At 38.9% G+C, this 26,042-nt stretch overlaps 1 protein-coding gene and 1 long non-coding RNA gene across 5 annotated transcripts in view; one reads left to right on the top strand and one right to left on the bottom strand.

The window, feature by feature from the left end:
• apc2 (APC regulator of WNT signaling pathway 2) overlaps nt 1-26,042 on the top strand; it is a 49,340-nt gene that overhangs the window by 11,118 nt on the left and 12,180 nt on the right. For 3 of the 4 annotated variants that reach the window (XM_087273131.1, XM_087273128.1, XM_087273129.1), the window contains exons 2-8: nt 9,399-9,557; nt 13,526-13,616; nt 16,308-16,572; nt 18,676-18,784; nt 18,938-19,051; nt 19,358-19,453; nt 24,678-24,767. In XM_087273131.1, the coding sequence (XP_087129257.1) occupies nt 9,414-9,557; nt 13,526-13,616; nt 16,308-16,572; nt 18,676-18,784; nt 18,938-19,051; nt 19,358-19,453; nt 24,678-24,767 (909 nt within the window). In that variant the 5' untranslated portion in view covers nt 9,399-9,413. Of the gene's footprint in view, nt 1-9,398; nt 9,558-13,525; nt 13,617-16,307; nt 16,573-18,675; nt 18,785-18,937; nt 19,052-19,357; nt 19,454-20,984; nt 22,405-23,349; nt 24,768-26,042 lie in introns of those variants that run through there. The other variant, XM_087273130.1, reaches the window with a different exon arrangement.
• The window catches only part of LOC147841652 (uncharacterized), a 36,681-nt gene continuing 35,638 nt past the window's right edge, over nt 25,000-26,042 (bottom strand). The window contains exon 8 of the long non-coding RNA XR_015502314.1: nt 25,000-25,415. This is a non-coding gene — a long non-coding RNA (uncharacterized LOC147841652). The remainder of the gene's footprint in view (nt 25,416-26,042) is intronic.

Genomic DNA, 26,042 nt, shown 5'->3' with positions numbered 1-26,042 from the left:
GTTGTGGTAGGTATGAGTATCATCACCTTGTCCCCTGGGTGGAACTCTCTGGGTTGGGCGGGCCGGTTATACAATCTCTGCTGGGCGCGCTGGGCTTCGGTCAGGTGTTGTTTGACGATGGGCATGATTTTGTCGATGCGTTCTCTCATGTCCCGTACGTGTTCAATCACCGACCGCTGGGGGGCTGGTTCCTGTTCCCAGGCTTGACGAGCCACATCCAATAGGCCTCGGGGTTGGCGGCCAAACAGCAGTTCGAAGGGGGTAAATCCTGTGGAGGCCTGGGGGACTTCCCTGATACCGAATAACACGTACGGGATCATGAGGTCCCAGTCGCGCCCGTCCTCTGCCACCACCCGTCGGAGCATCTGCTTCAGAGTCTTGTTAAAGCGCTCGACAAGGCCGTCCGTCTGTGGATGATATACAGAGGTTTTTAGCTGTTTTACCTTGAGTAGGTGACAGAGGTCTGCCATCAACCGGGACATGAAGGGGGTGCCCTGGTCGGTCAGTATCTCCGTTGGGATTCCCACTCGACTGCATAGCAGAAACAGCTCCTTCGCGATGGCCGATGATGTGGCTTTCCTCAGGGGAATCGCTTCAGGGTATCTGGTGGCATAATCGAGGATAACAAGGATGTGCTCATGTCCCCGGGCCGACTTCGGCAAAGGCCCTACCAAGTCCATACCAATTCGGGTGAAGGGCACATCGATGATGGGTAGTGGTATTAGAGGGCTGGGGGGTGGTCGTTGGGGAGACGTTCTCTGGCAGATGTCACATGCCTGGCAATACCTCTTTACTTCCCCGTCTAGCCCCGGCCAATGGAAACGGTCGCGGATCCTTTTCACCGTGTTGGCCGCTCCCAGATGTCCAGCCATCGGGTGGGTATGTGCCAGTTCTAAGACCGTCTCCCTCTTGGTCCTCGGGACGACCAATAGTGTCTTCTTTTCCCCCCGCCTCTCTGCGACACAGTACAGCAGACCATTTTCCACAATAAAATGTGGGAGGGGGTGAGGGCTGGGAAGTCGCTCATTACCTTCAATGATCCGTACTTGCGGCCAGCAGTGTTTGAGCGTTTCATCTTCCCTCTGTGCTCTGCCAAAATCGCCTCCTGCGGTTATCTGTTGAAACAGATCGAAGTATAAATTAGCAGAAATTGATGACTCACCCCCTCTGTCGCTCTCGGTGGTCATCAGCGCTGGTTTGCGGTCCCGATGAGCCCGTGACTTGTTCTTCTTCTTTGAACGAGCCGATAGAGCGTGGTGGTGAGTGAGAAGTTCATCGAACCCCGGCCAGTCTCTGCCCAGTAGGAGGGGCACAGGAAGATCTGGAACAACCCCGACTTCGATGCGCCAGCTGCCTGGTTTCGCCGCGATGGTCACTCTTCGGGCGGGTACGTGGCGGGTATCACCGTGTACACACGTGATTGGAATAAGACTTTTACTTTCCTGGCGGTATTTCAAAGTCTTCGGGTGAACCAGAGTGATGGCGCTTCCTGTGTCCAAGGTGGCCGTTTGTGTTTTACCCTCTAGCTGGACTTTATGGGTGGGAGCTTCGGGAGGGATATTGCGGTGTACCGCGCACCCTGCTGTCCAGGCCGGGGTCGAGTGCGTCGTCGGCTCGGTGGGCATCGGCTCGTCCATCGGGCTGGGGACCGCTGGTCTGCCGCCTGGTCGCGCTGTGCCCTCCACCGGTCGCCAAGGTGCACTTACCCTCCGGGGTGGCAGAGCCGCTCTCTCCCCATTATCTCGGGCGATGTGAGCTTCCGCCAGCTCGATCGCCTCCACCAGGGTGGCCAGTGACTCAGGATTTCGCATGCTGGTGAGTGTTCGCAAACGTCGGGGTAACGCACGCATCATCTTCTCGATGATCACCTTCTCAGCGACCTGGACCGCCGAGGGATCTCCTCCCAATAACCATAGCCTTCCCAGGCGAGAAAGTTGAGCTGCTTGAGTTCTCACTGGTTGTTTCTCGTCGTAAGACCACTGGGAAAACTGTTGGGCTGCGCTGATTGTGGATAGCCCCATTCTGGCTAATATTTCCTTTTTTAACGCTTTGTAATCTTCATTTTTAGGTGTCTCTAGTGAAAAATATGCTCGTTGCGCTTCTCCTGTGAGAAACGGAGCCAACATTCTCGCCCAGTTTTCTTTTGGCCAGCCTTCTCTCTCGGCAATAACCTCAAAGGTATGTAAATAAGCGTCAATATCATCCAGGTCGCTGAGTTTAGTGAGATGATGATGCGCACTCACTTCGGGAGTCGGATGGTGTCTGGCCGCCTGGCGGAGCTGCTGTTCCAGTCGATCCTGTCTGGCTGTAAGCTGCTCAGAGATGGAATTCTGTTTCCTGGAGATCTCCGCTAGGTGGAGCAGTACCTCTTCCACCGACATGGCGACGGGATGTTGACAGCCGAGTAAGAGGAAGCGTGGGAGAGAGAGAGAGCGGATGCCTGTCTGTAACAAACACAGAGAAAAATTCAGCGGTTATTTTCTACTTAATGGTGAGTGTTTCTTCTGAATTTTTCCCTCTGCAATGCCCGCATTCTCCACCAGTTGTAGCGAGGCAGAGGGAAAACACAAACACCGTAGATGAAGTTACAAACAATGCCCCGGAGGGTGCTTTTATTTACAAGTGATAAAGGGGTGAATGAGTGCTCTTCTTAGAGGTGCGTGCTCAGGTGCTCCGGGGAGAAGGTGAAGACTGGTGAGAGGGATGGTGTTGGATCGGTCACGAGCTGGATTCGGCTGTGGGAGAGACAGAGAGAGACAAGCGTTAGCGCAGGGAGTCATCTGAAATGAAGCTCACTTCCTTCTGTGTGGGGCTGGCTTATATCTCTCCCTGGCTGATGAGGTCCAGCTGTGAGCGATCCGAGGTTGATGAGAGATCCAGCTGGTGTGGATTTGTGCCCAGGGCGACGTGGTATTACATGGCTCGCTACAATATATATATATATATATATATATATATATATATATGTAGTTTAGTATATAGTATAATATATAGTTATACTATAAACACTAGTTAACTATAAACTATAAACATAGTTAGCTAGTAGCTACATTATTCTGATGCATCTGGATATACTAGATACTATACTTATTTATTTGTTATAATATTTACTGGAGAAAATATTTATGTTTACTGCATGTTGTATATATGATAATACAATATTATGATTGTTTTCAATAATATTCAGCAAAAAAGAATATAATAAATGAAAGCTGTTGGAATATGAGTTGTGGTAAAGTATGTATTAGGTGTCATTTATAAGTTCTGTGTTAAAGCTCATTATGCTGCAACACCAATTAAATGATTTCAAACAAAAAAAATTATTAATTATAAGTGAAGTTTTACATTTGAAATTTCTCAAGTAGATCCACTGTTGGACGTTGTTGCCATATGACAACATTTCATAATGTACCTAAAAAAAAGAATTTTTTCCTAATTTTTTTTACAACACTTCAAGTAAAGCCATTTTAAGAAAAAAAAAAAGTCAAATATTTTTTTTTACAGGTTTATCATAATGCGTGCGGTAGAGGGTTAAGAATATGAGTAAGGGACCAAGTAAAGAATGACGGGACCATTGTGTGAGATGTTTGATACGAGGCCCTTTCCTGTGTGGTGTGTGACTGTTTAACATTCTGCCAGAGCCCCAGGAGATAAATGTGTGGACACATTTTCCGAGAGGGTGCTCGCTGCAGAGCCATTCGAGGAGAGCTGAGCTCCAGCGAGGGGGAGCATGAGCTGTCGCTCCTCCTCCTGTAATCTGTTTTAATGCGTACACCAACCCCACCCCTAACCCTACCCCCTGTGACATCACTCATAGAAGAAGTGCAAAAAAGGTGGAGCTCAAGCTTAAGCTCCCCCTCGCTGGAGCTCAGCTCTCCTCAAATGGCTCTGCAGCGAGCACCACTTGCATTTTCCTCAGAATAGAGGAATCTCAAAAGACTAGTATGCAGAAAGTGCTGTATTGTGTTCATTGCTATGTGTAGGTAAACTCATGACTTTCGTTGAGAAACACCTGCCATCAATACTGACACGGACATTAGCCCCTTTCACACAGTGATACCAGTAAATTTCTGGAAATTTTCCGGAACGACTTTACCGGTATATTTAAAAAAGCGCTGTTCACACAGGCGAGGACGTAACGGAAATTTTCCGGAAAAGAGCATTCACACATCCATTCCAAAATACCGGTAAATTCTGACATCATTCACCACAAATGAGCTTTAAACGGCTGCGCTTGTATTTGTAAACATTTGACTACATTACAAACTCTGTGGATGATCAATATTATGAACAACTTTTGCAGGATCACTTTCGCATGTCGAGATGTTCATAATATGTGCGTGTGCAGGCGCTCATTGGCGCACGCAAAGCTTGAAGGTAAACAAACAACGGCTTATCATAAGCATCTCATCGATGATTATTTACACAGTTGGCATTAAGAAGAACATATAAACGTGATCTGACTAACTTCTAGCAGCTAAATGTGTCTGGAAAAATATTCAAAGGCTTTTATCCTCGCAAACCGCACGGACGTAAATGCGTCTGACTGTTGTGATTGGCTAAAGCAGACGCCTCACGTCAGCACGTTCTAGACGTGCACGCGCTTATTACGGGAATCTTCCTTCTGCATTCACACAGCGCAGCATTCCGGCAAATTGCCGGTAATGTTACAACTTTTCTTTCCGGAAAATAGCCAGAACGAATTTACCGATATTTTCAAAAAGGACCTGTTCACACATACAACCGTTCCGGAAAATTGCCGGCAATTTTCCGGAAAGGTCTGTATGTGTGAAAGGGGCTATTGTGTGTGTGTGTGTTGTTTTTTTTTTTTAAATTATATGCTGGAATAAAATGTTTTATTTTACATCTTCAAAGAGAGAACTGATTGTCTTTTTGGAATAATCTTTTTTGGGATGGGCTTAACTATGCTGAGTTGACTTATGTGAAGAAACAGCCAATCACTTTTAGATTTGACAGTCTGACTGCAAATTTTTCACTTTACTGTTAAACATTTATTTTCTACCAAAATAATTTTGTAATTTAAAATAAAAGCTTTTAGGGGCTTGATGGCTCAGTTGTTAGCAATGTCGCCTCACAGCAAGAAGGTTGCAGGTGGAGTCCTGGCTGGGTCAGTTGGCATTTCTGTGTTGAGTTTGCTCCGGGTGCTCCGGTTTTCGCCCACAGTCCAAAGACATGTGCTATAGGCGAATTGGATAAACTAAGTTGGCCGTAGTGTATGAATGTTAGAGTGTATGGGTGTTTCTCAGAAATGGGTTGCGGTTGAAAGGGCATCCGTTGCGTAAAACATATGCTGAAATAGTTCACGGATTATTCCGTCATTAGGATTTTTTCCAGGAACCCCACAATTTTATCATGATTTGTTTCGTAACGATCAAATAATAAAATTTATATTGCCGAAGATAAAAATGTAATTTATTTTTTTAAATATTATTATTTTTGCAGGGGGGGAGGGGGTAAACTTTTATTGTGATAAGATAGTAGAGGACAGACAGAAAAGCCTTGGGAGCAGAGAGAGGGGACGAATCAGCATGGGGCCTCGAGACAGGAATCGAACTTGAGTCGCTGTAAGCACCATGGTACTATGTGTCGGAGCACTTAACAACTAGGCTATTGGCGCCATCTAAAAAAAAAATGTATTAGAAACATAAAACAAAGAACAAAAATTAATATTACAAACACTCACAGGATGCAAAAAATAACAGCAGCATGTGGCATTAGCAGTTAAGAAATTAAATTTGTAATTTTTGTAAATAAAAATAAAAATAGTTTTTTTTTTTTGTTTTTTTGGAGGGTTTTTAGTGATAGTTGACCCAGCCAGCAATTTTGGTCACCAGTAATCTTCAATATGTCGCCACTTCAGAATTATAAGGTTCTATCTGACATTTTTGTCAAAATTGAGTTTTTTCCATATTCTTATTAAATGACAACTTATTTACATTATGGCATGCTTTTTAAAAGTTCTTTACATTTTAAGACTTTTTATTTAAAAAACAAATGTTACACATATACTGTTTTCTATATGGAATGCAAAAACTTTGAAGCTCAATGTCTTTAAATCATTCAGAACGCAGACAGAACCTTATAAAAGGTGACGAAATATTATTTTGTGTTCAGCACAAGAAAGAAACCACTAAAACATTTCAGAAACTTTATTAATGATTATTGTAGGTTCAAGTGGTGTGAGAACGACTGTATCAGCCCCATCTGCTGTTGAAAACTAAGCTCAAAATTGATTCAAGAGCGAATAGCGATGCAATTTGAAAATCACAGAATTGATTTCTCTACTGCTTTTCGCCACAGCTTTAGTAAAGGTATTCTTGAATGCTTTGTATTGTCTTTGACTACTGTATATCACATGGTGTTGGAGTTGCGTTAAGATGTGATGGGCTGTGTCAGAATGTGTTAAAATATTTATGATTTATGTTTAAATGCGTTATGATTTATTCGATAATTTCAGCCTGTGTTAAGATGTATTTTGCTATTTTGAGGTGTGTTAGGATACTCTGGAGTGAGTTAAGTTGCGATGGGAAGTTTTAAGTGAGCTTAGCTGTTGTCTTTGTAGTGCTCTCATGTGGCATCATTAGCAACAGATTGAGGTTTGTGTTTGCTTTAGACCTTACTTGAAAGTGTATAAATACATATGTTCCCCATCCCCGGGGTCTGTTTGAGGACACTTTTCAAAGGGCCAAATTCACATCTGTTTTCATCCTTCGTACTGTAAAACTGAACTACAAATATGGCCGCATAAATGCTTAGTATATATGTATGTATAAATTAGCCTAAAGTTTTTGACTTAGATTGACTTCTTGACCTAACTCTAACCCTTATCCTAAGACAAGCAAAACAGATCATCTTATTTTAAGAAGAAATAAGTGAAAAAAAAATAGTAGGTGAAATAATAGTAATATAAATAAGAATTTTTTTTATATATTTAGACTAGAAACAAGACAAAAACTCTAAATAAGAAAAGCATTTTTGCGTTATTTTAGAAAAGGCTTTTGTTAGAGATTTAATTAGGAATGTTTAATGTCTTTCTGATCTGGACTGTAGTTGGGGGATGGTCAGTGAGGGGCTGCTGGCACCAGTCACAGAGAGAATGAACACAGCCGTGAATAATGCAGACCTGCCATATCAACTGCAAGAAGGCTCTGCAGTGCTCATACAGACAGATGGCCTGGAACTTGCTCATTCACAAGCTTAAAGGCACACTTTGCGCTCATTATGTATTCCAGACATGGATTTCCATTTTTCAAATCAAATAATAAATATATTAATAATAATATAATGATGTATAAACAATGCAGTGTTTGTTTAGTGAGATTGAATGCAAATCCAAGACTAACAAAAGGGATTATTCACACATTGTTTCAAAGCATTACAGAAAGTCATGATGCTAATTTTTACATAGAAATATTGCCATGTGAAAAGAACCAGCAAGGCAGCTTCATAATTTTGGCCCTATAATACACCTGGCAAGGCATGTAGGGTGTGATTTGTTGCTATTTTCATGCAAGCACAGGTTTTATTTTCACGTTTCGCAGGTTTGACAACCAACTCTGTTGTAGTCAGTTTATTCATGACAATTTGCATGTGTATATTGTTATTATTAGTAGTATTTATTATACACATAATTATATTTGTTTTAATAAAAACAAGTTTGTCCACCTGTCCAGCTTTGGAGACATATGCATCATCATATGGGGCATTGAAATAGGAAGTGTGTTTGGATATTTTTGTTAGTTTTTTGACCACACTTCGTTATTATTGTTCATTTATTCATGTGCTAGAAATTAAACCAGAATTTAGAAATAGTTTTGAAACAAATCTTAAATAAAATTAAATATGTAGGCTGATAAATGTCTTTAGTGGAGTGCGTTTACACCGTTTCTTTACTCTACGGGAGTAAACAGTAAAATTAAGTAAAGAGGTCGAATGGAGGAGGCTCGTTCTTTATCTTTGCACTGCAGATGGTCTGTCTAACTGTTTTACAAGTAAAGCGTTCAGTTTTTTCACTTACAAACTTTGCCTTGTAAATAGCAAATGCGCTATGGTGCGACACAACTGACTCTTAAAGAGAATGGGAGATGAGACTGATTAAGGGTAAGCAAACTAGTATTGGAGTGGGTGTTGAGAGTGTTGATCATAGGTATTTGAGTATTTGGTATTTGACTTTTTTAGATAATAAAGAGTCCTTTTCTGTTAATACTAATATGTTGTGTAAGAAGGGGCAACAACGACCATACTGTTTACAGAATTTAAGATCTTTTAATATAGACAAATCACTCATGTGCATGTTTTACAGTTCATACATTCAGTCACTGTTATCTTTTTCTCTGCTTTGTTGGTTCAAACTGTTGAAAATAAGAGTTACCTGGAGAAAATTGTGAGCCTAGGAGGAAAAATAACAGGGGGAAAACAGATGACCATGGCTCAGTTATAACATAGACAAGATTTGAGTAAAGCTCAGAGTATTCTTTCAGATAATTCCCATCCTATGCACCACGAGTTTTATATTCTCCTTTCTGGTCTTCGATACAGAACACTTATTAGTAAAACTAATCGGTTTAAACTTTTATTCATTCCCTCAGCTGTAAAGTTTTTAAATTTAGGGTAGAATTTGTATTGTATATTGTGCTTTTGTGTATTATGTGTGACATGCTTGTATGCTGCAACCAAATTGCCTTCGGGAAATTAATAAAGACTGACTGACTAACTGACTGACTGAGACTCTGATTGGTTTAATGCACATTATGCTCAAAACACACCCATAACTCATTGAAAGAAAAAGCACAACCCTGTTAGACCATGCGCCAGGGCGCAGACTGCATTTTTTCATCCTTAAAATAGTACAAGTAGAGCCCTTTGAATGGAATATAAACAGTAATAACGATAGAATAATTACCTCAGAATAACGATTTAACAAATACAGATACAGATCCTCTCTCGGCGATGATCATTCGTGTGTTTTCTTATGTCGCATTTCCACCTTAGATATTCAGCCTGATTTCAATACCCCTGTTCAGCACAAGAAAGGCTAGATTTCTCTCATTGAACATAGAAATAAATAAATAAAAAATAACTTGGGTGAAACAATTAAAAACAATCCTGTTGCATTTATTGTATATTCATATCAAGTTTATATTGTGATGCTGGTCTTTAAAGTACATGCACTTACTGTGTAAAGATCAGATTTATGAATGTTTATTAAATAATTTATTTTACTGTTTTTTATATATTGTAAAAAAAAAAAGCCCGCCCATGGTATATACTGTGTTTTCGTCCTCTATACTGTAAGAAAGTGTGGAGTTATGGATGAAGCTATACAAATTAGATTTGGAGTGCACTAAAGTCTGACCTCTGACCTCTAACCTTCTCAGGGATCCCATCGAGTGATGATGTCATTCCCAACGGCCTCCTATGACCAGCTGGTGCGGCAGGTGGAGGATCTCCGTAAGGAGAACTCTCACCTGCGGCGAGAGCTTCAGGACAACTCACACCACCTATCTAAGCTGGAGAATGAAACATCTGACATGAAGGTGAGTAAAGCTCAGATTATAAGTGATTGATGTTTTTAAGCAGATCCCTGGGTCTGCGGGGGGTCCTGGTCCTACTCAGTTTTGATGACAATGAGCTGCAATCTGGCCCAATACTAGAGCTTTACTGTAATTCTGCTGGATGTGTTGGATCTGCGTCAAAGATGGGCTTCTTTACTCTCAGAAATTAAAGGTACACAGGTTGTCACTGGGGTGGTACCTTTTCAAAAGGTACACATTTTTACAGTTCAACTCTGATGCTATTTTTGGATTTCCTGGATTTTGCCTACCCAAATTTAAAAGCTTCCCAAATCCACATGCAGAGGTGTAAATGCAAAAATGTGCTATCATTTTAAGGAACACTCTTTGAATTTTAATAAAACACTATTGAAAGTGTTTAAAATATCTGTATATGTTGTCTGTGTTGTAACAAACACCTAAAAAAATAGGCGCTTTTTGTATTTTTTTTTATAAACTCAAATTTGAAAGGGTACTTTTAAGGTTCTGTGTGGTATATAGGGTGCTGTAATTTATTTTGGTGGTTCCTGCACATGTCTGTAATCATAGGAAAAAAGAAAAATGTCTCTACCATAATCTATGCAAAAGTTATTGTATTCCAACTGATGAGCGGTGCTATACAAGCCACAGGGAGCGATCATTGTTTTCATATTTCACTATTCTTTTGTTTGATCAAACATAATTCACTGTATTTGGATCACATCAGACATATAAAAGGATTACTTATGCACATCACCTTAAAAACAGAGGAGAATGGCCCTGAAGCACACAGCATATGGTAAGAGATTACAGCTGTCTGTGCTATCTGGGGCTGCTTATTGATCATAAATGTATTGTTTTCACTTCTGCGCCATGGAAACACGGCGATTCATTCGACAGCTGTTTGATATGTGAATATAATTCTGTAAAAATAATGCTAGAAACGGAGGAGCACCGGCAAGAGCTTTCATTTGAGCTATAACTTGTACATGTGTCATATATAAACCATATGAAAAATATGAAAACTGAACCAATGTTTAATAACCAGCTTAATATCCAAAATACTGTGTGTTTAAGTGTAAATAACTTTTGTACGGTAGAATAAAAACCAAAGGGATGCATATGTGCATAAAATATAGATTCTACGCTTTCAAACGAAACAGCTTACAGGGGTCTGGTGCAATGCTAGCCCTTTAGATCTTAAAGCGAAAGTCGATGACGTCACAGACCCGATGGTCTGTAGAGTTTAACTGGTTAAAGGGAACATATTGGTACCGCAAAAGTATATATTAATACCTGAAGATTTTTAGAGGAACACTTTTGTACTATTTAGGTACTGATATGTAACCTTGAGGTATTAATATGGCCTTTAAGATACAAATTTGTACCTTTTGAAAAGGTACCACCCCAGTGACAGCTCGCATACCATAATTTCTGAGAGTGTATTCAAGGTGAGGGTTATCTTAGAGAAGAATATAATGCCTGCCTAAAGGTGAAGTGAGTTTGTAGACCAGTGATGGGCAGACTTGGTCCTCGAGGGCCAGTGTCCTTACAGAGTTTTGCTCCAACACTAATCGAACAGACGTGAAAAAACTCATTAGTGTCTTCAAGATTACTAGAAAGCTACAGGCACGTGGGTTTGTTTAGACTTGGAGAAAAACTATACAAGAGACCAGCCCTCCAGGATCGAGTTTGCCCATCCCTGTTGTAGACACTAGCTGCACCTAGCACAACTGATCGAATCAACAGGGGCTCATTGGAAATGCATGCTTCAACCTACATTTATAGAAAACCATAAAAACCTATACTTCAACATGTTTGACTGCCGCTAGTAAGTAAAATGAATGCTGAGGGGTATTACGATGCCAACAGCTTTAACTTTTCACACTAAGGATCTTTACAGCTACATATTATTGATCACTAAAGTATTATTTTGAGCAGTTCTTTGCACAAGACCAAATGAATACATTGAAACAACTTAATTGTGTCTGTTATTGGTAATCACATACAATTGAAGTCAGAATTATTAGCCCCCCTGAATTATTTGCCCCCTGTTTTATTATTTTCCCAATTTCTGTTTAACGGAGAGAAGTTTTTTAATTTATTTTAGCTTTTAACCAGCATAACAACAAATGTTTCTGAAGACAAGTACCTACTGCACCTTAAAATAAAATTTGACTTTATGAAACTTGCAGAAACCCTGTTAAAATAATTGGTCTTTTCATTCCAGACTCATTGGAAACACACGCCTCATTTTGTGAATCATAAAATACGTTGCACGTCTCAGATGACAATCCCACTAAAAGGCTCTGCCTACATGTAAATCTGTAATATGTTACTTAGAGAGCATTTTATTATTTGTTTCACACACACACGTCCTAATCACATCCCACACGTCCAAACGAAGGTGGAAGCGAACCCAACTAATAGTGTTTTCAAAAGCAAACAGAAAAGTGCCAGTTTAACCACACAGATTTACCTCGCTTTTACTTCTTTAGCAGAATTCTTTTATGCTTCAACACCAAGTACAACACCATACAAGATGAGCTACCGAGCAAACTGACCATGCCAGAAAAGTTAGAAGATAGATAGAAGAGGCAATTTTATCAAAGACACCAATAAGTTGTATTTATTTGATGTTGTGCAAAAAACTTAACAAAAATAATCCTTTATTCATCAATATCATGTTCCTGTAAATGTTATAAAGGAACTCAAGTTGTCATACTGCCCTGTAGTATTCAATTTACCTAAAAAAGTACATTTTGTAGTTTTACAAACATGTAGGCTGAAGCACGTATTTCCAATGGGCTTGTGTTTTTATACTTATCACATGCATGAAGTATAAAATGTTTCATAGTATTGCATGTCATGTTGGGCACTGCATATGGTACTTCTGTGTGGCGAGAGTTTGCCCTGTTTGTCTCAGTCATGACCCACTTTCCACAAAATGTCTGGGAACTCTAACGATGAATGTCCAGCATCTCTAAGCTCATTTTAAATCACTGTTGCCCATTACAGCTCTCGGATGAGCAGAGAAGGCAACCATTAGACCATGGAGCGTATTGTATTATTGACCCCAGAGTCTTAAATTGCAGAATTTGAAGCTTGAGCTTTCAAGTTCCAGTAAACGGGAGTATCTCTTACTTCCTATATTCTCTGCACATGAAATCACACAAACAAGTCACATACATCCATCGGAGATGACATTGAAATTGATCGGATGATGTAATGCTTGTAAATGGTGGTGTGTGAATACTGCAGATTCACGCCTGTTTTGTTAGTCTGGCTGCTTTGGAGACATTAATCCTGTTGGGAGCAATGGCCCTAAAGGGCTCATTAGGAAACTTCAGTAGGTCTTAGTAGGGTTGGGCTGATAGACGATGCCATCGCCAATGGCCGACAAACACCACGATGCTGAGCCATATAAATTCTTTGCAAACACTTACCTTAAAAAAAAAAAAGTAAGTCCAATGAATCATTTTGTTTTTCAGTGTGTGTTCTGCAGAAGACAGAAATGCATACGCAAAGAGTGCCATTAATGATGAATATTCATTTTCAGCCCACCTGTACAGATCCAAACCTTAGGGTTCATTTAGTGGCGCAGTGGAAATGCTCAAATCCTTTCTCTGCACAGAATCATCAATTGAAACTCGTTCAACAACTGCTTTCATGAGATTATACTGTTGGTGCCGGGGTCACATTCAGTATCTCATGATTCCACAGTAGCCCGCATGCCCAGATGCTGAACATAATCCCCGCCAAAGCTTTTCAGTCTCACAATCTATTCTCTCCTCAAACAGAGCAAACGCATGCATTATAAAGATGAGGTCATCTGCTTTGTCGAGATGACAAAATCATCTCTTTTTATTTTAAAATATATGCATTAGCTTGAACTAAACTGGAGGCCACTGGAAAACGATGACTGTGTATTTTTTTGCATTGTCCGTATTTATTTCATTTTTTTTCGGTAATAGGAGGTTCTGAGGCAGTTGCAGAGTAAACTGGAGCAGGAGGCCGGAACGCTTGCCTCTTCAGGCAGAACTGATGTGCTGGACCAGCTCAAAGGTACTGCAGAAAACCTCCACATATGTCACTACTGTTCATTTATCTGAAGGAATTGTAACATACAGAGCTCAGCATATATAAGTACACCCCTCACAAATCTATCTTTTATAGTCATATATTTTTAATAGGAAGCTATACAATATTATATATGTGCATGTACATTAGATTAGTCAGTACTGAAGCCAAATCTAGAGCTGTTCTAACAAAATAACTTACAATAACGGTCCAAAAACTAGTACACCCATATTTATATGTTAAAAATTATTAAATTCAATTTTTTTTTAAAAAAGAGGAAAAATTAAGAGAAGCAAAAATAATTGACAAATTTAGTTGAAATTTTGTAGGTTGTAATTCATTTTTGCTTTTATTTTGCTTGAATTTAATTGTATTATCTTTCAATTTGTAAAGATGTTTGAATTTATTTGCAATATTTTTTATTTAATTTAATTGAATTTAATTGAATTATCCTTCAATTACTAAAGATGTTTTATGACAAAAATATTATTTTAATAAATATATCTGTTTAATAAATCTGTTTTGTTTAAATGCACCAAAATACATTGCCTATATTCACTGAGAAATGGTTTTAAATATTCATTTTCAAAATGGGGTGTACTCAATTATGCTGAGCACTCTATTCAAATTTACTGTTCAACAATTACTTAATTACGTAAAGGTATAAGATGCTTTAAATATCATTTATTTGAATGACTTCAAGTTTGAATAAACTGTCAAATAATTTAGTCAAATTTAATTGTCATTTTATTTATAATCCACATAATAACGATATGAATTATGTCTCAGTTGAACACAATCTATTTAGTAACTGATCAATGCTTCTTTGAGAGCAAATCTCTGCTAAACATATGGGTCTTTTGTGAGGTCATGACGGTCATCTCAGATAAGGTTTAACAGAAGCCATTTTGTTGTTTATCTATTATGGGCTTGAGCCACTGAGGTTGCGGTCAATACACACATGGACACGTAAATAGTTTTTTTGCTGTTGTTTATGCTCACCTTTTTGTATAATTTCAATACCTTTTATTAAAGATGTACTAAATTCAATTAATGTTTATTCATGTAGCGCTTTTCACGATGTAGATTGTGTCAAAGCTGTTTAACATAGTTCTAGTAAAGTCCAGATTTGTAAAGATTAGTAAAGTACTACTACCGTTATTATTATTATTTTATTACTTTAATGAAAACAATCTCTAGATTCCAAATGTTGTAAACTATGTGAATCGTGTCAGTTGATGCATTGCTATAATATTAAAGATAAACTGCAATTTTTTTACTTTTGGAATATAATAATCAGCAATCCAACATTTATAATCAATTTTTTATCATCTTTTACATTCTGAATTGTTCAACATTTAAATAGTGACCGTCATTAAAATGTGTTTTCATTACATATTACAATTAATGATAAAGAAATCGAGTTAAACTAAGAATATATAATAAATTTGATAATAAAGTTCTTATAGTATGTTTAGGGAATATCAAGGAAAATCATTTACCAGAAAACAACAACAAGAACTAATTGCAGAGGTAAGATACAGTGGGGTAATCTAAAGATGGCTAATCCATGCTACTGTATATATTTTTGGAAAATAGATGCTTATAGGCTTCAACCACCTTCCAGTGTTTTCCTAGTGTTTACCAATGGTTAAATTTACTGTTTTTAACATTAAAATTACAGCTATTTGTTATGTTTTGTCATTGATAAATTCTCTGCTCATTTATTTCTGTCATTAGTTTTTTTGTGGTTTATTATTCTATCTGTTATTATTGTTTTTATTATTTTGTATATAAGTGTTACTTATAGGTGATAAGGGTTAGTGGCTGCAACCTTCTTTCCTACTTTTTTGTTCTTGGCCTATTACATGCTCTCGTATTTTTTTATGTTGTTGTGTACCCGTCTGTTGTTTTCTTCCTGAGGTAAAAGAATGTGTTAAAGGTCCTGTGAAGTGCTTTTAAATGTGCATTTTTATTATGTTTAAAACACAAAACATAAAAGCATGAATCCATCCTTCCCTGTATCAACTGGTCAGGCTGGAGATGGTGGTGTAATGGTGTGGGGGATATTTTCTAGGCACACTTTCAGACCATTAGTACCAAATAAGCATCGTGTCAATGCCACAGCCTACAGTACCTAAGTATTGTTGCTGACCATGTCCATCTCTTTATAACCACAGTCTACCCTTCTGATGGCTACTTCCAGCAGGATAACGCATAAAGCGTGAATCCTTTCAGACTAGTTTCTTGAACATGACAATGAGTTCACTGTACACAAATGGCCTCTACAGTCACCAGAACTCAATTCAATTGAGCACCTTTGGGATGTGGTGGAACAGGAGATTTGCATCATGGATGTGCATCCGACAAATCTGCAGCAACTGCGTGACGCTATCATGTCAATTTGAACCAAAATTTCTGAGGAATATATCCAGTACCTTGTTGAATCTATATGCCACAAAGGATTAAGGCAGTTCTGAAGGCAAAAGGGGTCCAACCCGGTACTAGTAAGGTGTACCTAATAAAGTGGCCAGTGAGTGTATATCCCTAAAACAGGCTAAAACTAACATCTAAAAGAAATATTTTAATTTCACAGGACCTTTAAGTCATTCGTACAAGTTTGCAAATGCTAAAAAGCTCCATAAAAATAATAATCCTCATTTATTTTCTATCCAGAGTTGCATATGGACCTGACCAACTACTACGAGCTAAAGTACCAGCCTCACAACTTACGCGTGCTTCCGGAGCTGATGGCTAGCCAGGTAGGGGAAGGAGAGGAGAGACTGAGCATCAGCAGATCCAGGAGTCCTGTGTGTCAATCGTCCCGCCAGTCCTCATCTGCATCTGGAGAAGGAACAGCCGTGCACCCAGGCCTCCCTCATCAGGTGGCTGGAGAAGGACGTATCACTGCCCAACACTTAGAAGATCTCTGTAAAGAGAGGTAAGATCATCTAGAAACTCATCTTCTCCCCCTTTTTGTGTTTTCTTTGATGGTTATAGCCTTCGTACACTTTATACCGTATACTTTTTTGTTCTTTGTTTGAGGGCAAAAGGTGTTCCAAACAGTGTTGGCTACTTAGTTACTTTGTAGCAAACTTTATTGACTTTTCAGACCCCCCTAACAACAAATGTTCAAAAAAGCGACTAGCGACAAATCTAGCAACCTGAGAGAAGATCACTGCTTTGTGTACTGACAGCAAATGTTTTAGCCCAGCAAGTGTGACGTAACGTAGTCTTAAGGCTGATTTATACAGTTCAAGCGCACGCGTATGCTACGGCGCAGCCTACGCGTCGACGCATAGCCCTACGCTGTGGAAGCGCACCTCTCAAAAAATGTAACTACACGTCGCAACGACACGTTTGCTTATTGACCTTATTCTCCGCAGACGAGCGGGCGCTGCCATTTGAATCTTTTTGGCACGAGACTTCCGGTCTCATTCACTTCCATTCATTTTTAGACATTAAAAACTGCTCGTTTCGCTGTTTGATGTTGCAAACTGATATTTCCTTGTCATATTATTCTACTTGGTCTGTGTAGTCATGCAAACATTTGTTTGTAGAGCAAGTAGTTTGACCGTTTTTTGCCGTTTATTATTCCTTGTCATTTCTCCCATAGGCGACTGAAACGGAAGTTCTTAGACAATAGCGAAAACAGGCGCACTTCCGCATTTTAGAATAAGGTCAACAGGCTTATTGGTCGGCTTGGTAGCGCTGACGAGTCTGGGCGGGGCCGAGAGCAGCCCGAGCCCGATGTAGCGATTGTTAATAAGTGTGGAGTCCAGTAAAGGAGCTCTGGATGGAAAGTTTTGTTTTGTGTTTACCTCATGGTTAAAGTTGTTGCAAGTCCGCCGGTTCCTGCCTCAAAATGAGCGAGTTTGAGCCACTTGTACATCCCTGAAGTGTTCAGGAAAAGCAAAACAGCAGCGAAGAAACTCGACACAGAGGAACATTTACACCTCACTGCCAACTAGCGTTTCGGAAGTGTTCTTGTAGACCAACAGAGACAGCGCGCAGAAGTATAAATGCACAGCTACGGGCGTTGCATGACTTGACGCAGAAGTATAAACCAGGCTTTAGGAGAGGGGTGGGTCTACATATTAAAACAGCTTATAGGAGGAGGAGTTAGACCTCAAGCTCGCTGGAGCTCAAATGGCTCTGCAGCGAGCAGTGTCTCGATCGGTTTGGCTGTACCAGGGAAATACCTCACGCTCTTAATAGTATCTGGATGCAGACTGGGATTTGCAAGCTAAAGCCTGGTTTATACTTCTGCGTCAGTATGTGCATTTATACTTCTGCGTGCTGTATCTTTAATCTTGGCCAGCACATGTAACCTCTGTTAAAAAAATAATTATGTCATTCCTGAGTTTATAATAGGCGATGAAAGTTTATAATAGGCAATGAAAAAGCCGATGATAATAGTTAAACATGGCAGTTTTTTCATGTTTTAGGTTGGGCTAAAAAATCTAAAATCCATAACCCAAACCACGATTTTTTCTTCACCAAACTTGACTGATTTCTGTGAGAATCTTGGGTCCATGCGGGTTCCAATAGGTCTTCTGCAGTATTTATAATGATTGGGATGCAGTTCAACAGACGAGTCATCGGAGAAATCTATCTTCTGCCACTTTTCCAAATGATAAAATAGAAGTCAATTTATTATTTGTTGCTCTTACAACTAGGATTGACGACAAGACTTTTGTCAGGTAGCCAAGCACTTCATTTAAACAATTTAAATGAGACTTTCTCATAATTTTTCACTCTCAGAATCTAGATTTTTTTTAATAGTTGCATCTAAGCCAAATAATGTACTATTCCAACAGATTACCCATTAATGGAAAGCTCATTAATTACTTTCATGTGATGTCAAAATCTTAAAATTATGGTTTTGTGGTCCAGGTTTACATAAACATATCAGACAAATAATAGTCTTTTGAACTTGAATGCTCATTACTGAATTCCCTTAAACCTTGTTGAGTACAGTGAATTTAAGTTTCAGTGTGTGTGTGTGTGTGTGTGTGTGTGTGTGTGTGTGTGTGTTTTGTAGGACTATGTTGCTGAGTGAAATAGAGAAAGAGGAGAAAGAGCGACGGTGGTATTACTCACAGCTGCAGGGATTGTCTCAGAGACTGGCTGAACTGCCACGGCTTGATACGGTAAGCCTAAACAACTTCCAGTTACTCACTTCTGAGTCTCTTGATTTTACTGGTAATGACTATAGATTTGGCTAGTTTTCATTGTGGAAACAAAGTTATGTGTGCAGTTTTGTTAATTGTATGATTATTAAAGATACGTTTCTTGCCTCACAGTTCTCTATGCAGGTGGATTTTATCAGACAGCAGCTGGAGTTTGAAGCTCAGCAGCTGCGTTCTGTGATGGAGGAACGTTTCGGCACCAGTGATGAGATGGTCCAGAGAACACAAGTAAGAACAGATTATAGATTTAATGCCACGTTTCACCGACAAAGATGCAGCTGTAAATCCAGCTTAAATGTCACGTGTCAGTCACAAGCCATACTTGTGTAAACCACAGAACTCGCAGTCAAGCATCCAGCACAATGTTGTTTTGGTTACAACTTGTTGTTTTAACTACCCAAAACAACCCACTTCATCATAAACACCGCACTGGATGAACCACACGGCTAAACCAACTGAGATTATAGGAGTTTATCAATGATGTGCTCTTAAATTATCATTATCAAAGAGCCTGCTATGTAATTCTGTGTACAGATCCGTGTTGCTCGGTTGGAACAGCTAGAGAAAGAGCTTCATGATGCCCAGAGCTCACGTGGTCCTCAAGAGAAGAGCGCTCTACCTGAAACACAGGTAACACATATACACACTTCTTTAAAATGATTAATAATGTGTCCATGATGTTTAGGCTCAAAATTAGGCGCAAGTTCAGTCATGAGAGTTCTGATCCAGCGTTAAAAAAATTCACTTTCATGCAGCTTTGTAGCAATTATTAGACCTTGATTAGCTTGTTTAGGTGTTTGCTTAAATTCTTTAAATGCAAATGAGTTGCTGCTCCATGACCTCTGCTGGACTTGATGTCGTTCTATCATAGTGATGGGAGATACAAAGGGCCCTATCATACAACCGGCAGAATGTGGCGCAAGGCGCGGCGCAATATTCTTTTGCTACTTTCAGCTCGGCGCAAGGGTCATTTTGAGGTGTTGTGCCACACTGTTTAAATACCAAATGCATTTGCGCTCAAATGTGCGCCCATAGGCTTTTTGGTCTAAAAAAGCAGGCGTGTTTTGGCGCGTTGCTATTTTGAGAAACTGTAAATAGTCTGTTCTTTAGACCAGAACAAAGTCGGTCTATTGTCTGGCGCAAAGTGCGCCTGGCTTACGCACTACACACAAGATGTAGAGCAATACGCAAGTATCTTTACATATGAAAAAGATATAATATATTAAGGATATATACAATAAGGATATATATAGGATATAAATATAAATTATTAAAATATTACAAAACATTAATTTCTAGCCTACATGAATTTAAAAACCACTGCCTTACTTTCTTCATCTCGGGAGGCTTTTTCAGTTCATTCAATTTGCTTTTGTATAATGTTATTATTATTAGCAGTATTATTTATTATATACATATTTATATTTGTTTTATTAAAAACAAGCTTAGATTTGTCCACCTGTCAGGTTTTAGATCATATGGGGCATGGCAGGTGTATTTGGAAATAACTCAGTATTTTGAACACACTTTGTTATTATTGTTCATTTATTAGTTTGTTGGAAATTAGAACTGAATTTAGAAATAGTTTTGAAACAAATTTTTGCGCTTAACAAACGAAAATAATTATTTATAGGCTAATTGATGTCTGTGCGGTAAGGTTTCCCTATCTACGAGAGCAAAAGCGAAAGTGAATTTACTTTACGTCATGTGCGCCTGAGGGCGCGAACGCAGCTGGCTGTTTAAGGGAATGGGAAATGAGACTCTGATTGGTTTATTCTCAAAACACACCTATAACTCATTAAGAAAATAAACTCAACCCTTTTAGACCATGCACCACGGCGCAAAGCGGATTTTCCCGTCCTGAAAGCGTTTGCGCTCTGCGCATGGACCGTCAAAATAGAGCCCAAAGCTTTTTAAAGATTCACAACAACAGAACCACAGATCCAATTGCACAAAATGTTTCACTTTTCCAAAGCATTCAAAACACCATGTTAAGGAGACTTTTTGATCAAAACCATGTAAATGCAACAAAATCTCAGGCAATATATGGGTTAAAATGGCTTTTTCAAACACATTGCAAGCATTGACTTGAATCTTTAAATCTATAATTTATCAAATGCTCTTAACTTGGTATCTAATATCACTAAGCATTAAGTGTATACATAATATGCATTTTATTATCCGTCTTCAAGACTTATATTATGGGCGTTGCTAAACAGGGGTGCGTTTCCCAAAACCATTGCTAGCCAACTAAGGTTGCAAGTTCCGGCATTACAAACATAGTTGTTGATTTGCCGTTTCCCAGATCCATCGTTCCAACGAAAAATCGCAAACTTAAGCACTCTCAACTATACCTCTGGACCTGTAGTTTGAAACATAGCTCCTGGCTGTGTTTTATTCCCACTTATCCCCCCTATGCCCTATTCATTTAGAGCAGGGGTCACCAATCTCGGTCCTGGAGGGCCGGTGTCCCTTCAGGGTTTAGCTCCAACTTGCCTCAACCACCCGCCTGGATGTTTCAAGTATACCTTGTAAGACCTTGATTAGCTTGTTCAGGTGTGTTTGATTAGGGTTGGAGCTAAAATCTGCAGGACACCGGCCCTCCAGGAACAAGTTTGGTGACCACTGGTTTAGAGCATTCTAACATTCAAAGTTGGAATTATTAAAAATAAAAAAGCATTAATGCCATATCTCTCTTGGGTGTAATTTGCTTTCACAAAATTTTTTTAGTTCAGTTTTAGCTATCTGGATGTTTACAATTGTGCTCTTTTCGCATGTCATTTTGAACACACCCTCATGGCGAAAGCTATAGGTGACCTATTATTTAAAAGCGGAATTTATGTTACGTCTCCAAAGCTCGTGAGAAAGGAAAAAGGAAACAAACAAAAAAATTCTAATCACTTGCAGGGATTTCTTCTTTCTTTGTACCGAAATAGCCTGCAGTAACGAAAACAGGAGACTCAGTAAAAACAGATGGCCAACCAAAAAGTAACTCAGGGTTATACAGAGAGTGGCCAACTCAAAGTACATACATTCCAGATATGCGAGTCCCTTTCACACTCATTACACTAGTCACTTACCTGTTTTATAATGATTTGATCAGCTGTAGTTTAAAATTACGCTGTTTTCCTCCTCTAAGGGCTTATTATGCAGTCTCTGTTGCCATCTTGTGGATAGACAATGTCAACCGACTTTGCTATACCTTAAAGACCACCGATGCAATGTCTCTCCGAAATGATAAATATTTAAAACAGGCACTATTCTTACAAATAAAATGCATAGTTGCAATCTAAATAACTACATTCTCTCCTGAAAAAGCCTCAAAGGTACATTATGTTGTCCAACTGCTGCAATATTTGTCAAACTGTTGTGTCCTCTGCTTGTTGCTGTATGTGGGCGGAGTAATACACAAGGATGAAGAGGCGGTATGAGTGCTGTTATTTGCAGAATATCGCACAGCTGTCAGCCAATCAAATTCAAGAATCAGACAAAACTGTTGTTTATGTAACCATTTTAACCTTGTAACCTTGTGCCGAGAGCGCTGACTGTTTTCTCGTTGTCGCCACCAAAACAAAACATCAGTATTTATTAGGGATGTAACGGTATCAGAATTTCACGGTACGGTAATACCTCGGTATGAATGTCACGGTACGGTATTTATTGAATCATTTACAGGAAAAACAAAACTTATGAAAATACTCCAAAAAAGTGCCAAAAGTGTCAATGACATACAAATTAGCCATCTATCTGTAAGCTTTGAAACAGGAACTTCAATTTTAATAACGAAAAATTATTAAACCATGTAAAAAAAATAAAGTTTCAATTTAGTATTGTTGAAAACTCATCACATTCAACATTTAATCACTCACTCACTTACTTAGATAGAGATGGGTTTAAAGGAAAATTATCATATAAATATAATCTGGTAAAAGCTGGTATCTCTGGGCATTTACAATGTCCCCTGCAACAGAAAAAAACCCTCTCATTTGGGACTGAGGTTTCTGGGACAAGAGAGATATGACTTGGCCCAGGTTGACAGCAGTGGGTAACATTGTGCATTGTCTTTCCCCCACTTGAGAGGGCAAACCATGAGTAAGATAGAGGTCTCATGTCTGCATCAATCTGAACAGTGTGCTGACAACACCGCTATTCAGTACGCGCGCGACAACACAGCTGATAAGAACTCGCGCGACAACACAGCTGAAAAGAACTCGCGCGACAACACCGCTATTCAGTACACGCGCGGCGACAACACCCGCTTTAGAGTTTTCCAGCTCTTTTTTATCCCCGCTTCTAGCAGCACACTCCATTTCTGCATTACTGGATCTGTAGCGACAACAGACCGCAAGGAATGATGGTCAAGCATGGGCTGATGGGAATTGTAGTTTTCGCTACCTCCCGTTCCCTTCATTCGCCTGAGCAAATTTTCTTAGAAGACCTATAATTTTACCGAGTCATGCGACTTCGGTAATATCGAAAAAAACCAATATTGCGGTATGACGGTATTTACATATTTACATCCCTAGTATTTATAGAAAGAAAGGACACATAGATTATTTCACACCAATGACTTATGTGATGACATTAAAAATCTGCAAATCACTTTTTACGCTCGGCAATGGCAAATGTACAGAACAATTTATAGATGCTATAAACTACTGTGGGTTTATCATTGCCAGGGGCAACATAAAACCACAGAGAACATTGTTGACTGAACCAGTGTGCTGGAAAAATCACATTATAAATTTGACATTTCTGGCTTAGGTAAAGAATTGTGCATTCTGTGGAGAGGAATAAATATATAAAACTTTGACTTACATTTAATAACATAGCTAAAAGTGCAGATTGCTTGTGGTATGCTAGTAGATGGTAATTTTAATAATTAAAAAAACTAAACATCATGAAAATATGATGCACTGTTCTTCTAGGATGTTCCTTTTTACTCTACAGCAGCACTGCCCGGTCTCACCTGGCACAGTCTCATAGTACAGGCTGGCACCAGTGTTGCTATGCAAAAAAAAGGGGGGTTTGTCCTCTGCAGGCTTCCTCCTATTGGCTGCTCAGTAACTGGGATGCTTGGCAAGTGTGAAGCTATAATTTTGAAGCATAGCTCACTGAGACTAAGGGATTCCCACCGCAGCACAGTCATCTGCCCGCTCAACACTGCACCAGACTGACAATGAGCTCGAGCCTTACTGTTAATGAAGCTAAGATAATGACGTTATACACAATGGAACCGTGTTGATTTTGCTGAGTCTTATAGTCAACAGAATATCTAAAGATCATCAAAATAAAATGTTACCAGTGGAAATATGTGGACTATTATGTGACAAAAAAATGTTATTAACGAAACCTTAATAACATAACTGCACATGGAACTTTCTTACAACTTCATTTTGGGATGCTTATTAATCAGTAATATTTATGTTTTAATCATCCTTCACTGGACAGTCCAAAAAGTGTATTCTTATTTTTTCAATTAATGTCTGTATAATCTAATTTAATTAAAACATGACACACAGATAGAAAGCCATATCTGCATTCTTTCCGGTGGTCTAGAGATCAAAGCACTGTTGCCAAATGTTGCCATAGTGATGGCTTTGAGTATGCAAGAATGAATGTAATGCGTTGGCGCTGGTGCTGATTCACTGTCCAAATGCAGATGGTGTGCACATGCACAGTCCAACAGAAACAGATTTCAAACAGGAAATAGAAAATTGTGAGTGAGTCTCAATTGCCACAGGTGTGGCTAAACACGCTTACTATGAACCTTTGCTTATTTATGAGTTCAATTTTCAAGTAGCTACTGTATAAAATTGGGACAAATAATAAACCAAGCTCTCTTTTTCAACAGAGCACCGAGTCCCTCCCAAAAGCATCTGTTCCTGACATGGATACTGGAAATGCTGGTACTCTGGATGCTCCTGGAGAAGCAGGGAGCAAAGTAAGTTTTTTAATATCAATATCAATATCAACTTATATATATATATATATATATATATATATATATATATATATATATATATATATATATATATATATATATATATATATATATATATATATATATATATATATATATATTCCGCTGTGGCGACCCCTGATAAATAAAGGGACTAAGCTGAAAAGCAAAAGAATGAATGAATATATATATACACACACACACACACACAAAGATGTATGAAGTACTAGAGACTCAGACTTAAGTAAAAGTACAAGTGCTTTATCAAAAAAGTGACTTGAGTAGAAGTTGAATTGCTCTTTAAGCACCATACTTAAGTGAAAGTACTAAAGTCAACATTTTTTGTACTTAAGTATTGCAAGTAGTTTATTTCAAAATTTACTACTCAAGTACTGAAAGTAAAAGTACAAGAATTGTGTAATGTAGTTATTAAAGAAAGCAGTCAAAAGACATCATATTGTTTTGTTTATTTTAAATGTCTTTTTTTGGGGCACGTGAATAAGTAGAACAAAAATAAAACATGGCTCACAATACTGTTTTTCTCTCGCGCTTGAACCACAGATATGACAGATCATAACAGCTTTAACACACACCTTTTAAAGTTGTGTGTCACAAAAACACTGTAATCCACTCAAAACGCTATTGAAACCCATTTTCAAATTACCGGTTCTAAATGCCAGTTCCCACCTCAAAATGAGCGAGTTTGAGTAATGTGTACGTTAAGGTAGCATTCAAAACACCTGTGAAGAAACTCGACACAGGGGAACATAAACACCTACTGCCAGCTAGCATTTCATAAGGGTTTTTGCAGAGCAACACAAACAGCGCACAGAAGTATAAATGCACAACACGCAGGGCATGCACTGTGGGCTTTACCTCAGATACACTTGTTCTTTGTTTGAAAAAGAAACATCAGTCCACAGTAGAATAATTTTGTTGTATGTGCGCTTGAAAAAGATTCTTGTAGCTTAATAATATTCCAATTGAACCACTGAAGTCAAATGGTATGCTTTGAGGATGTTGGTCCCTTTATGAACTTTGAACAAGTTGCTGTCTTTGGAAGATGAGGAAGCTCTCGGATTTTCGAATGAAGGATTCTTCAGTTTGAAACAACATGAGTGTAATTAGTAATGTTTCTTATCACCAGTCCTCAGGTTTATTTGATATTGATGTTGTGTAATTAGTCATCTAAAACAATCAGGGTGGTGGGTTTTTGGTTAGCACTTTGACTTATCAATGCCAAACCAACTTGTTCGC

Source organism: Danio rerio, chromosome 11 (assembly GCF_052040795.2).
Source record: "Danio rerio strain M-AB ecotype USA chromosome 11, GRCz13ab, whole genome shotgun sequence".
Lineage (NCBI taxonomy): Eukaryota > Metazoa > Chordata > Actinopteri > Cypriniformes > Danionidae > Danio > Danio rerio.
Note: the sequence above shows the minus strand (reverse complement) of the source record. Positions and strands in the feature narration are given on the sequence as shown.